Here is a 14721-nt window from a genome sequence, read left to right as displayed (position 1 = left end):
AGAGGCTCTGCCATCCCATGTCCTCTGGTTAGTTTTCTTTGAGATTTACGGGAGAAGTGATGCTCTCCTCATCCCCAGAATCAGCTCCTTGCTTTCCTTCGGTGCTGATTTCTCTCTTTGCAGGGATTTGGCAGGGTGAGGGGAGACAAACAGAAACCGAGGAGGGATCCCAGTATGTCAAAAGTAGGGGCGGAGGCACTTTTTATAACTTCTTCAGACAGTGTTTGCTAGCTTCTGTAGGTTTATGCTGGCCCTCCTGTTCTTGCAAGGCACAAGGTTCCCCGTGGCTTTTCAGGTTTGCCCAATGGCATCTCTCCCCTAGCGCTGATGTTGCTGTATGCTTTATCCCCTGCAAGCGAGCACGTGCTGGGAATGTCAGTGTCACGGACATATAAAGAGCGTGAGATCTTGTTGAAACAAAGTGGTTAGGGACACTATGGATTTTCCATAAAATAGCAGTCTTGTTGGACTTGTGCGACATTTGAGATGCAAGAGGTCAACCCAGGCCACTTAGAGACATGTTTTATTCCAAAATGTCTTGTGTAGGGCAGGTTGTCAGTGTTCTTCCAAAGTTTGCTTTAAGCTGATCTGTTTGGGCAGGATTATTCTCCCACAAAACCTGCAGTTTCCCAGCAGGTGCGGTCTCTGTGTTTGCCCTATCCTAAACAATCCTTTGTAAAACTATTGCACCATCCCACTAGAACTGTTCCATGAAAGAGTCCTAAAAATCCATGTATGTCTTTTACATGGCCCCTGTTGACACCGGGTGTGTGCTGCATGCACATAGCAAGGGCAGGATCTGCACTGGGGCGGTGGGGGGACCTCAGGCTTTGGCTGTGTTTTCCTGGCAATGAAGGTTCCCTTTTCTTTCCTTGCAGCGGCATGAGTTGGAGTTGGGGTTGGGCATCTGCCGGAAGCAGCATCTTAGCAGAATTTGGCACCTTGCACTTAGAATTCCTGCACCTCTCGGAGCTCTCTGGCAACCCGGTGTTTGCAGAAAAGGCAAGTACTTCCTAACTTGGTGTTCAGTGAACTGGTCTCTTTGCACTCCTGGGGTCAGCGCTGGAGCAGAACAGCACTGTCTGCAGCAGACAGTGTGGCAGCAAAGTGTTCCTTCTCGCCAGTCCCAGTAGAACTCAACAGAGGAGGAACCTTCCGGAGTGGGACACGGGTTCAGAAACCTGCGCCATGCAGGCTGCAGAGGTTCCCAGACCTCAGAGCACCCTGTGCTCGCTGAAAAGGTCACAGCGAGCTCTTCTTGGAGATCCTGTCACACCAATAGGCCTTGGAAGGCAGCCGCCCCAGTGCTTTCGTTGGCCATTTACATTTGCTGTAGCCCCTTCATCTGCCTCTCCATCACTTGCAGCCACTGGGGAGACGGGGATGTTTTTCCTAATGTCTCAGTCGTGTGAAGTTGTAGCAAAAACTTACTCAGACAAGGGCACAGCCAAAATTAAACCATCTGCTGGATGCAGACTGCAAAGATAATTGTTAATTCTGATATCCTAATAGTAGTGCCTTGTACTTGCAGACCTTTTTACTCTAAACAGGCATTAAATGTTATGCTCCAGCCAGCAAGATTTCTGCTGAGGTTTCTTATGTAGGAAAGGCCTGACAGTTGACATATTGGATTCCTTTTGTGTAACTTGCAACTGAAAATCTATTAATATTATACATTACCTTGAGCTTTTTTTTCCACAAGTGATCTTGTAGTGCATGTGAGAGCAACTTAATAAATATGCTGTTGGATACCAGCAAGTCATTAGTTTTTGCTGCACGTCCCTGAGGAACCAGCTTTGAGGGAGACAAATTGCTCCAGTTAGAATCCAAACTGCCCCCATGAGCCCAAAGGAAATGGAGCCTGTCCAGAGTACCCTGGTGGGGTGAAAACAGACGGTGGTTCTGGGATTGTCAAAGAGAAGCTCGAAATGGTACTTTTCCGGGATATTTGTGGTGCAGGTCTGTCAGTTGTGAAACAAGAAGAGAATTTGCAGAAAAGACAGGAAGAAAGAGAAAGAAGCAGCTAGGAGAGCAAAATGGAGAATAGGATGGAGTGTATGGAAAGCAGGAAGGGTGGGGTGAGCAAGAGGAATGTTGCAGAGGGGTGAGCAGGAGAGAAAAGCAGAGGGTGAAGGGAAACTAGAAACCCAGGAAACTATACGGAAGATAAAGACAGACTGGTGATTTGAAATAGAGGAGACAAGCTGAAGATTCCTTAAGACAGTGATAATGACAGATTGCTCAGAGGAAGGGGGGAGCTGAGAAAAGACCGGCAAAGGGAACAGCAGCATGGTAAGAAAATGTGTGTGAAGGAAATGAAGGAGGAGGGAAGAGAGATGAGCACTAAAAACACAAGGGCAAGAAGATGCACTGTTGAAAACTAGAATTGCATCCATATTCCAGGTTCAAACTGTGGCATTGTGAGCCAGGGTCAAGTCTCTGTCCCCAGCCTAACAAGTTTCCTTCTTTTCCTGCTAAGCCCATAGAGGGATGAGGGCAGAACCTTGCTCATGGACTCTCCTGAGCTGAGCGTGCCTGATGTGTGCCGCAGAAAATGTATCACATTTGTCCTAACACCCTCTGAGAGAAAAATTGTAGGATGATGTGGGCTCAAACAGCCCATCCTGTGGGAAATTACTTCAGAGGAACAGATCAACTCATTAACTTGCAGCTTGGGACTTGTGTGATTTTTAGCAAGAATAAAGTCCATCTGTGTCTTTTATTCAAACATGTCATTAATATGCCATGCTACTAAACTTCAGTAAATATTATCCAGCCTGACGACTTACTTGGAAGCATCGACTTAAGTCTGTAGCCAGCTTTTGGCGTACAAATTGTCTAATTTTATAAAAGGTTTAGAGTGTATTAGCTGCTCTGTAGGTTATAATAGAATATTTATGCTGCATACCATTTAACTTTGTCTCTTATGGGAAAGGCCTATTGGATTTAATGGGGGTGAAACCAAGGGAGGTTTTAGAAAATAAGTACAGCTGTTCTAGCATATTAAAGGAGCTGTCTGTTGTTGAAATTAAAGGCCCCAATTCATCATGTTAAATGACCACATGGTGAATTTAAGCACTGTGTGAGTCACTCATCCCTGCCACACCTTTCCCTTTGGATCATGGAAAAAAAATCACCCTCCGCGTCTCATACATTTCCACCCAGATCCCAAATCCTCAGAATTGCTTCTGGACCACTGTTAGCGAACTGCTTCCACTGCTTGCTGAACTGGGGCCTTGCAGGGTTTTTAGAATCATTTCTAAAATCCCACAGAGCTGGATAAAGATTGTGCTGAGGAGTCCAGCAGGAAAGTTTCTCCATCACAGCCCTCTCACCAGAGAGCCATGTCACTGGGTTCTGCTTGCGTGATGATTCACAGCGTTACAGGCTGCTGTGCTTGTTCAGCCAGGGATCAGCACTGATGAATTACAGAGTTCTCGGTGACAGTGCAAAACCGTTGGCTTTTTCAGCAGAGAAGTAACATAGTTCTTGTCTCTCATCTCTCCTAGGTGATGAACATCCGCAAAGTCCTGAACAGAGTTGAGAAGCCGCAGGGCCTTTATCCCAACTTCCTCAGCCCAGTGACAGGGAACTGGGTGCAGCGTAGGTATCACTCTGCGTTCAGAGTCCTGCCTGGAGCATTTCAGTCTTTCCATTATTCTTTTGGAAGCAATAGCAACTGTCAGAGCAGCAAGCCAAGGAAGTGTCATGTCAGGCAGCCTGTTATACACGTGATTAGATAATGCAACCCGATTTGTAAGATGCAATATAGTAATTGTACGCTTATTCCATCAGCCTTGTTTCCAGCTGAGTGTCTCACCTCCAGAGAGAATTAGGGCCTCTCTTGCACAGGGGAGGATAATGGTACATGGTTCATCACACAGATATTAGAAATCAGTACATCTCTTTAAAACCTCATCCTGCAGTCATCACATAGCCCACAGACCTACTTGGGAGTCGCACGTGAAGGCTGTGAGCAGAAGCGCTCTGAGATTTACTTCCTGAGTGTGCTGCAGCGAGTAAGGAACCACCTGGAGAGGCAGAGGGCTTACAGAGTCTCAGATTCCCCTAGGATCTCAGGATGTGTTCTCTTGTGTGCATTTGTGTACCTGTCACCATGGTACCTGCACGTAGTGCAACGTTGTGCAAGTGGGGTGAGACAAGCAGGTGTTCTTTTCACTTGTTGGGAACCCAGCCCTGGCCAGCACTGAAGACACGGGCAATAAATAGATACTGCTCTGATATAAATGAGGAGCAATAACCAGGAAAGGGCTTGCTTGAAAAGAGCAAGGGAATATTAGAAGCAGTGTACCCAGGGAAAGATTATTTACTTTCCTGCTTTACACACACAGCCCCTTCCCTACCCAGAGAAGAGACTGTACCCCTCTTTTTGTGCCACCGAAGGGCAGAAGCTTGCTCTCTGGTAGGAACATGAGAGGTTACTTCTGCTGCTGTGCCCCAGATCTCTGACCTCAACCTTCCGCTCTGTTAAGGGTTTGCTTGTTTTGGCAAAGGAGGGTTGTTGGATTTTGTGTTTCTCTGTGAAAGGAAGGAAAAGTCTCTTTTTGCAGAAGTTGTTTTTAACCTGTCAGTGGATTGCATTTACATAATTTAAGCAGTTTTCTTTGAGTCATTGCATTACCTGGTGGCCCCATGTCCCGTTGCACTGTTTGCTCTGCTCCAGACCTTTCTAACTACTGTATTAATAGCTCTGATTCTAACTGATGGGCAGTTGCATGGCTGCCATCATCTGAGACAGTGAGGGAGCCCTAGCTGTGAGCAATCCCTGACCTTTAACTGCCGTATCAGCACCTCTAGCGGTAATCGACAGGGCTTGGCTTGAAAGGTGTCCCAGCAAAGCATCGATGGTTGTGGTTGTCCCATTAAACCAGAGCTGTCCTTTGGTGCCATCAGGAAAGAAAGTAGACTTCTGTGTTTGTCCCATTAATTGTTCTTCAGAGTTATCCAATCTCTTTGTAAGCAGTTCAGCTTCCCCTCCACATTTGTCTCTGCAGAGTTGTTGCAATATGTTCCACTTGAAAAGCTAATCTCCCATCCCCTACTGCACCCCTGAGATGCCGTTTTCTTTAGGTTATTCTCAACTGGCAGCCACACTGCACATTTTCCCAGACACAAGCATTAATTCTGCCTATTCATTGGTGCTGAGAGGAGAAGTAGTGCCTGTCTATTGCCGTAACTGATCATTACAGAATCTTTGGGAAACTGAAGAGCTGTGCTCTTAATTCAGATGGTTAAACTACGCAGCTTGATACTCAGTGCTCATCTCTTCTGCCACTAATTTAATTCTATTTATGTCTGCAAATTTAACTTCATTGTACTGACCTGCTCCTACCCCTTGCTGACATACAGAGGGGCCTGTTGCTAGTTCTTGGAGCTTATTAAAAGTAACCTCTGACTACTTGTTCTGGGGTAGGCTGATTTATGCAAAAGGACTAGAGATAACCTCTCTCCTGGACTTCTATGTCAAGAGGGCAACTCATGGCACAGGCTGTTTGTGGCAGTTGCTCATAATATGACCTTGTGGTCTGAATCTGTATTCCAGTGGGGGAAATGGCTGATCAGCCTCTTCTGCATCTCCAATGCTGCTGGTGAGAAATAGATTAGGACCAAAGTAGGGAGGCAGCTGCAGCCTGCCACAGAGATGTTCCCTGTAGGTGCCAGGCTCTCATTTTCTCTCGTCATTAAAGCTCTTTGCGGGAAGCTGTTTTTCTTGGAATTGCTGTGATTTTCTTAAAAGGTGTATCTTTGACCTGGCTGAATGAGCAGATCTTCTAAATGAAGAGGCAGTGCTGTACCTCTTCTGAGTGCAGTTGTTACCTTTAGAAAATTAAAGCATGGTCCCCTGCTGAAATAAGAGATTTGTTTATGCAGAGTGCCTAGGAGGCAAATGCTGGCAAAGCTGATGCCATATGGAAAGCAATTATGTACCAGAGCTCCTGCTTTGGTGATTTTATGAATGACACACTTAGGATCACAGAGCTTCTCTTTAAAGACAGGCTGTGCAGCCAGTGTTTGCAAATAGTCTGTCCTCTTTTTTTTTCTGAATTCATGTGTCTAATCTCATTGTTTTGCTATGGATTATTCCATGGATCATTGGACACACTGTATCAGGGATATTTGCTCTTCAGGTCAGGAAAATGCATGGCTGTTGATCTCTTCTGTCGGCAGGATTTAGCATTTAGAATAAGCCTCAGGACTTTATATATGTACAGTGAAAGGGAAAATAAAAATCTGAACGGCTAACTCCGAAAACCCTGCTGCATCTGCTTACGTTTGAAATGAGGATGCGTGCAGACGCAGAGGTGGACACTGTTAATTAACAGGGATGGTTCAGTCCACGGTGGGTAATTTGTCTTGCTCTTCTAGAAAGGGGACTACTTGGCTGCTTGAGAGAACGAATGCTGCTTTTTCCCCCTGTGGTATAGTTTAAAGATACAAATCCATCCAGCAGTTCCCCCCAGGCAGAAACCTGCAGCTGTCATGCCCATTTCACAGTGCGATTCTTCAGCATCCTCCTCTCCAGTAAGGTCAGAGCATTGTGTACTCTGAAGAGGTAGCCTTGAAAATCCGATTTCTGCAGAAGAAAATATTCAGTGCACATCCTTGTACCCGACTTTATCATTTTAATATGCCAACAACCCCAGCCTTCCCCAGGCCACAGAGTCCCGCCATGAGCCAGGAATACAAATGGCATGATCAAGAGGTCCCTACAGCAGCCCCTTGCTGGCAGCTCTGTGCGATCCAACATGCGTTCTCCCTTTCCTGAGGCAGGGAGGCAGCACCCAGTGGCTTCATATAGGTAGAGATCCATCGATACCTGCCATTGCTTTTGGTTTATGAGGCTGGGATTTATGATGATTGCTTCATAAACAGGAAGCATCTTCAAGTTGCAGTGTAAATAACTGTTGTAAAATAAGACCTCTGAATAGTTTTGGTAAGGGATACTAATGCTTTGTAAAATGACAGAACATTTTTCTTCTGATTGCACTTTCCACCTTGCTTCCTTTTTGAAAAAGAAATGCTGCAAGCTCTCCCCAGGAAACTGGGAAGAGGGAGGAGAGAACAAGGGCATTAAATAGGACATGGTTGTTTGCTCTTTGTAAAGCGACTGCTCATTGTATATCATGAACCTGAAGTTCTTTTCTGGCTTTCCCACTACAGACCATGTCTCCATTGGGGGGCTTGGGGACAGCTTTTATGAGTATCTCATCAAATCTTGGCTGATGTCAGACAAGAAAGACTCTGAAGCTAAAAAGATGTACGACGATGCACTAGAGGTAAGGAGCAGGTTGCTGCTCTGTATTTTTTCTGGGGGACATTGTTCATCAGAATGTTTCAGGCAAAAATGTCTCAGATTTTTGGGTTTCCTTGGTATTCACTCCTGTCCACTAAGGATCTTGAATTACTTAGTAAGTAAGTTATATTTACTGTCCTCTAAGTATCTTGAAATCATTATTTTCATCCCTTTAGGCAATAGAAAAGCATCTGGTCAAAAAGTCTGCTGGAGGATTGACCTACATTGCTGAATGGAGGGGTGGCATCTTGGATCACAAAATGGGCCACTTGGCTTGCTTCTCTGGGGGCATGATAGCACTTGGAGCTGAACACGCTGGAGAAGAGAGAAAGCAACATTACATGGACCTTGCTGCAGAAATAACAAACACATGTCACGAGTCTTATGCACGCTCAGGTAAACCTGTGGGCTGCCTAAAAACTGTTAGTAAGAGATAGCCTTAGGAGGCTCAGCTTTTGCGTGGCAGAGGTTTGCAGTAGGGTATGTTGTGCATCTGTATCCCCGTGTATGATTTTCACTGGTCTTTTCTGGGATATCTGGAAGAGAAAGCAATATGGTTTACATAGCGGACAGCTGGAGCAGAGGAGCTTGCAGATGTGAGCTCCTGTGGCAGAGTTGGGAAATGAACCCAGAGCTGAATACCTAGTCCCGCCTCCCAGTCCCAGAACTAGCCTTCTCCCAGCAAGGCTATAGTGTGTGTCTGCCATTTCACACCCCTTTGCAGACAAGAAGGGGAGACTAACGATGATTAATTGCAGGGTGTCCCACTACGTGAAGCAGAGGGGCTGAGAACCCTAATAGGAGAGTGTTGGAGACCTGCAGCTGCTGGTAGGAGCCAAAAAAAATGAAGTTACTCAGCCTCTCTCAGCTGCCTAAGCAGAGGCTGGCTGAGTCTTCCCATTTCACAAGTCCAGTAAAAATTGTTTCACCACCCAGCGTGCTTATCAGTGCTTTGGGAGAGCAGTGACTGGTGATGAATGAGAGACTGGGGTAGTTCTCTGCCTGCAGGGCTTTCAGCATGATAAGTTTGCGTTGGACTCTGCTCTTTTCTTTGTAGGCATCTCTATAGCTCTTCTGAGATTGTAGGCAGTGAAGCAGCAGTCTGCTTTCCGGGACCTTGTCAAGCACAGGTCTGTCTGCACTAACTGTTCCCAAAGATTGTTTCACACCTTCCCCACATCAGAAAGCCCATGTCAGCAGCTGGTGTCCAGCATGTTTGCCCAATAAACTTCAAGCTAACCTGTAATGATATTTGCAAATAACTCTTTTTTTTTTCCCCAGCACTTACAGAACTAAAACAAGCCACCCGAACTAATAACCCTCTGGTTGTGAGTGCCTGGAGCCAATTTTCACCTTCAGCAGTATCCATCAGCGTAGAAAGGACAATAGCAAGCCTGCCCACACTGGTTATCATTTCATTTCGGCAAGCTCATTGTTTTGCAAAGAATGTCTGTGCATGTCACCCTGGCTCTCAGCAAATAGTCCAGCTAGTGAACACTGTTAGATCCCCACGCAGACGGGAGCGCCCAGGGAAAGTGTGCAAAAATATTTAGAGAAATAAAATGACTCCCTGAAATATAGCCTTGTGGTAGGCACGTGGGTGCAGCAAGAGAAACCTCGTGACATGATTATAAGCAGCCTCTATGCTCAGTTTCCCTGGTTTTCAAATTAGGGAGAGGGTTGGTGTTGAAAGTAGGGATGAGTGCTAGCTAATGCTTGCAAGAGGTTGAGATTCTCGTGTAAGGGACACTCAAAAGGACCAAGGTACTCTTAATGTTTTATTTATAAAATACCAGTGAAAATGATTAAGGCTGATAATTGTGAAACAAACCCCCTGCCTGGGAGCAGCGTATCAATATCTCTGTTATGGCAGGGTCAGCTGCATGGCTAGATTTGCTTTTGAATGTGTTCTCTCTTTGAGGCTTTACGACAGGATCTGCCTCTCTGTTCTTTCTTATCTGGGTTCTCAGTTTATCTTCAATGACAAACTCTGCTCTCAGGGTCAGGGGCAGCGCAGTTCCTAGGAGCAAATACCAGCCCAGCAAAAGCACTAGGGCATGGGGGAGATTTGTATCTGCCCTCTCCACACTCAAAGCTGGTCCAAGTCTGTGTTTTGTCAGTTGTATCCACCCTCAGAAACACTTTATCCTCACCTAGATAGTACCCAGACATACCGCAGAGTGAGCAACACCTGGAGCAGCAGTGGGCACAGCTCAGGCACTCTGTGCAGTTGCCCCTGTTTTGACATCAGCTGTGAGGTTGATGTGATACCCAGGCATGACTGATCTGCTCATCTGACCTCACACGAGCCTTAGTTAAAAGTTGGCAGCCTGAGCAGCATAAAAGCACCTGGACAGTCTGTTTACTTGCTTTCTCCTCAAATCGACCATTGCATGTGTGTGATTTTGTCTAGATACCAAACTCGGCCCCGAAGCCTTTCGCTTTGATGCTGGAACTGAAGCCATGGCAACCAGACTCAGCGAGCGCTACTACATCCTACGCCCAGAAGTGGTAGAAAGCTACATGTACATGTGGCGGCTGACACACGATCCCAAGTACAGGCAGTGGGGCTGGGAGGTTGTGAAGGTACGATTGGAAAGCTCACAGTAATAACTCTTACAGGGTGCTGGATTCTTACAGAAGTCTTACCTTCAGTCAATAAAAAGAGCAGAAATTATTTAAATTACGTTAGACACTGAGACACGTTAGCAATGGGGCAGGAATACACAGAATAGCTCAATTTAGTGTGGCGTCTCTGTTGATCCTTGTGAATGTTTTCTTCTCCCTTTTGGGCTATGCTAAAAATCAATCAGTCAATCAAAACCGTGGACGTTTATGGAGACGAGTGCTGTAGACAGCAAAACCTGCTATTAATGTAACAGTCCTCTGCAAAAAGGAATCAGCCTTCTATTTGAAATATCTGGACTGCTCAGAACCACTGGTTCGTAGCCGGCCAGGGAAAATCAGCAAACCTGCCTTCGCCCTTTGTCTTGTCTTCTTCCCACAAAGACCTCCCAGCCAGAAAGTCCCTCAGCTCTTTCTAGCTCGTGCAATAGCCTGGTGGCTGCTGCCCCGCACCCTAGCAAGGGCTGCGTTTCAGTGGCAGAACTGTCATTTGTCTACTTCCCTGAAAAAGAGGCTCTGCAAACAGCTGGAGTTGCCGCTTGAGATGTGTTTTTGCTGTGTGCGTAACGTCAAGGTCAATCAATCAACTAACTTAGGCGGTTTATGTTTCTTTTGCTATTTCATTAGAACTAGCTTTATTCCCAGAGTCTGGAGTAATCACCATGCTCTTCAGTAAGAGACAGAGGCTACTATAAACCTGGAATTTGATTTGTAAAGCTGACTTGTAGTGCAACTGATGATGATTAATGAGTTACTCCATGCTATTGTGTGTTACTGAGATGTCTTGTCTTTTCTCAGGCCCTGGAAAAACATTGTAGAGTAGAAGCTGGTTTTTCTGGCATCCGAGATGTTTACACCACAACCCCAACCCATGACAACATGCAACAGAGTTTTTTCCTCGCAGAGACTCTGAAGTAAGTGTAGGATCACAGAGGCCTTTCAGAGGAGGATAATTCCTGCAGCATCAATGCTCTTGCCTGCTTAATAGGACTCAAATAATAAGGGGGAAGTCTTATTCTCTTGGGGGGAAGACTGGGCAAGGCTATGGGCGCTGCAAAGCTTTTCTAGTTTCCTCCTGTAGAAACACTGCTGTCATTGGCACTCTCAAGGTTTCTGCTCATGTGCTGGATTTAAAGGAGACTTCCCACGATTTAGAGCTGCTCAAAGTGGGAGGCTCTGACTGCTGAGCTCCCTTGAATTTAGCTCTGATGGTTTAAGAGGCAGCTGTCTCCCCTGCCAGCTTAATGTCCTGCATGCAGAGGAGGCGTGACTATGGCCTGAATTTGCTGCCCCTTGGTGCAGATCTGCCCTTGCTGGTAGTGTGAGCTAATGTCTGCGGGGTGGCGGAGTGCAGATCCCCATCCCGTTTTGCCACCCTTGCACCAGGGGTGGTAGTTTCCAGCAGGAGAGTGAGGCAGGGAGGTGGGAAATGTGTCACCGTGGCAGCTGAGGCCAGTGGCAGCTCCCATCACAGTCCTGCTGACAGTGCTTGCTTGTGCGTGCTTGGAGTCCCGCTTGAGTTTCTTTTAATCTCCCTTTGTGTCCATCTTCTTCCCGCCCACCCTCGCCTTATGGCTCCAGGTACCTCTATCTTCTGTTCTGTGAAGATGACGTGCTGTCCCTGGACGACTGGGTGTTCAACACAGAGGCTCACCCCCTGCCAATCAACCACACGAACTTTAAAGCAAGCGGGCAGTAGGGAGGCCATTGCCCAGCGCCCTGCTTCTGCAGCGTCGGCGGGTTACTGCATTTCCTTTCCATTAAAGGAATTTGCGTTGTTCCTAAAATGGTATTTTGGGGCACTAGTCCAATTCCGGACAGTATTATATTGGGGAGATGAAACCGTGACATAAGCACCTTCTTTTCCTCTGTGAGGAGCTTTATTAGCCTGATAATGAGATGTTTATTCTGGGCCATATTGTACACAGTTCATAGACATTCCTTTATACAGAGAATTTATATGAAATCCACTGACTTTGCTTTATAGTGGCCAAAGGACTGGAAGTTTGCCATAAAATAGACTTCACACACATACACATCCTCCTTTCGTTTTTCTGTTTCATTTTTGCCTTTTATATACTCTCGGATTTATCACCTTTTTAATTAACAGTTTTCAATATACTGTGCTTTCTAGGCGGTAGGCTTTCTAGGCTCTTTAGGAAGGACAGGACAGGAGAAGGAGGAAGTGGCATTGCCCTTCATGTGAGAGAGAAGCTGGAGCGTGCGGAGCTCTGCCTGGGGATGGATGAGGAGCTGACTGAGAGCTTACAGGTTAGGATTAAAGAGAGGACAGGTAAAGGTGACGTTATAGTGGGTGTCTGCTATAGGCCACCTGACCAGGAAGAACAAGAGGATCAGGCCCTCCACAGACAGATAGCAGCAGCCTCAGGTTTGAATTTGCAGGCCCTGGTCCTCATGGGGGACTTCAGCCACCCCGATATCTGCTGGAGGGACAACACAGCAGGACATAAGCAATCCAGGAGGTTCCTTGAGTTCCACCTCCTCCAGGTGACAGAGGAGCCAACAAAGGGAAGTGCTCTGCTGGACCTCACACTCACCAATAAGCAGGGGCTTGTTGGGGATGTGAAGATCAAAGGTGGCTTTGGCTGCCACACGAGATTGTGGAGTTCAGGATCCTGAGGAAGGAGGGTGAAAAGCAAGCTCACAGCCCTGGACTTCAGGAGAGCAGACTTTGGCCTCTTCAAAGAGTTGCTTGGAAGACTCCTGTGGGATAAGACCCTGGACGGAAGCCAGTTAATATTCAAGAATCATGTCATCCAAGCCCAAGAAGTTCCATTTCAATGAGCAAGAAGTCAGGCAAAAATGCCGGGAGGCCTGCGTGGACGAACAGAGAACTCCTAGCCAAACTCAAACACAAAAAGGAAGCGTACAGAGGGTGGAAGCAAGGATGGGTAACCTGGGAGGACTACAAAAACATTGTCTGAGCATCCAGGGTTGACGACAAAAAGGAAGCACACAGAGGGTGGAAGCGAGGTCAGATAACCTGGGAGGAATATAGAGACGTCGTCTGAACATCCAGGGGTGAGGTTAAGAAAGCTAAAGCCCAAATGGAACCGAATCTGGCCAGGGATGTCAAAGACAAGAAGAAGGGCTTCTATAAGAACACAGGTGACAAAAGGAAGACGTAGGAAAATATGGGCCCAGTGCTCAACAAGATGGGGGACCTGGTTACACAGGACATGGAAAAGGTTGAAATGCCAAATACCGCCTTTGCCTCAGGCTTTACTAGGAATATCGGCCTTCTGGAATCCCAGGTTCCAGAGAGCAGGGGGAAAAGCTGGAGCAAGGAAGATGTACCCTTGGCAGAAGAGGATCAGCTCAGGGAATACTTAAGCAAACTGGACATAGATAAGTCTGTGGGCCCTGAAGGGATGCACCCACAAGTGCTGAGGGAGCTGGCTGAATAAACTGGCTGAATAGTTGGGTATAGAGGTGGTGATCAGTGGCACGAAGTCTAGTTAGTGGCCAGTAACTAGCAGAGTACCCCAGGGGTCAGTACTGGGTCCAGTCCTGTTTAACATCTTCATTAACGATCTGTCAGCAAGTTTGCTGATGACACAAAACTAGGAGGGGCGCCTGATACACCAGAGCATTGTGCTGCCATCCAGAGGGACCTCGATGGGCTGGAGAAGTGGGCTGATAAGAACTTAATGAAGTTCAACAAGCAGAAGTGCGAAGTCCTGCGCCTGGGAAGGAACAACCCCGTGCACTGATAGGCGCTGGGGCACCTGGCTGGAAAGCGGCTTGGCAGAAAAGGACCTCGGGGTCCTGTGCACAACATGGATGATGAGCCAGCAGTGGGCCCTTGCTGCAAAGAAGGCTATGGGTATCCTGGGCTGCATTAGACAAAGCATTGCCAGCAGGATGAGGGAGGTGATCCTTCTCCTCTACCCAGCACTGGTGAGGCCACACCTGGGGTGCGGAGTCCAGTTCTGGGCTCCTCAGTACAAGAGAGACAAAGACATACTGGAGAGAGTCCAACAAAAGGCCACAAAGATCATTAAGGGACTTGAACGTCTCTGCTGTGAGGAAAAGCTGAGAGAGCTGGGACTGTTTAGCCTAGAAAAGAGAAGGCTTAGGTATTTATATACATTAAATATATAAATTTGTATATTAATGTATATGAATACCTGAAGGGAGGGTGCAAAGAAGACAGAGCCAGGCTCTTTCCAGTGGCTCCCAGCGTCAGGACCAGAGGCGATGGGCACAAACTGAAACACAGGAGGCTCCCTCTGAACATGAGGAAACACTTTTTTTTACTCTGAGGGTGGCTGAGCACTGGCACAGGTTGCCCAGGGAGGCTGTGGAGTCAAAAGCCGCCCGGACACAGTCCTGGGCAACTGGCTGCAGGTGGCCCCGCTTGAGCAGCAGGGGTGGACCAGATGATCTCCAGAGGTCCCTGCCAGCCTCAACCATTCTGTGATTCTGTGATTCTGTGGTGTCAAAATTGTAACTCGCTCAAAACCTGTCCGCAAAATTCTTGATCCTAATGTATTTTTATATACTTTTTCTGTGCTCTTAAAACACATTTACCACACATCACATCTCATTTAACTTTCCTTTATCGTTTTTGTGTTTTTCTACTTTTATTTGGAACTAAATGTTATGAGTCACTTGTAATAATTTCACTGCTGTAATAGTCAGATCTGTGAAACAGAATAAAAGTCTTGTAAAATAAAAAGCATGTTTGGGTTGATTCTCTTTAAAGCCATCTGTCAAAGACCTGTTACATCATGCTTGGAATAACTAGGTGACAATAC

At 46.7% G+C, this 14721-nt stretch overlaps 1 protein-coding gene across 1 annotated transcript in view; it reads left to right on the top strand.

Moving 5' to 3' along the window:
- MAN1C1 (mannosidase, alpha, class 1C, member 1) overlaps positions 1 to 11964 on the top strand; it is a 42293-nt gene extending 30329 nt beyond the window's left edge. The window contains exons 5-11 of the mRNA XM_009882197.1: positions 879 to 1002; positions 3510 to 3603; positions 7183 to 7298; positions 7492 to 7711; positions 9729 to 9901; positions 10739 to 10854; positions 11522 to 11964. Of these exons, the coding sequence (XP_009880499.1) occupies positions 879 to 1002; positions 3510 to 3603; positions 7183 to 7298; positions 7492 to 7711; positions 9729 to 9901; positions 10739 to 10854; positions 11522 to 11639 (961 nt within the window). The 3' untranslated portion in view covers positions 11640 to 11964. The remainder of the gene's footprint in view (positions 1 to 878; positions 1003 to 3509; positions 3604 to 7182; positions 7299 to 7491; positions 7712 to 9728; positions 9902 to 10738; positions 10855 to 11521) is intronic.
- The last annotated feature ends 2757 nt before the right edge of the window (positions 11965 to 14721 follow it).

The sequence above is a fragment of the Charadrius vociferus genome, unplaced genomic scaffold, assembly GCF_000708025.1.
Source record: "Charadrius vociferus isolate BGI_N301 unplaced genomic scaffold, ASM70802v2 scaffold613, whole genome shotgun sequence".
NCBI classification, from domain to species: Eukaryota; Metazoa; Chordata; class Aves; order Charadriiformes; family Charadriidae; genus Charadrius; species Charadrius vociferus.
Note: the sequence above shows the minus strand (reverse complement) of the source record. Positions and strands in the feature narration are given on the sequence as shown.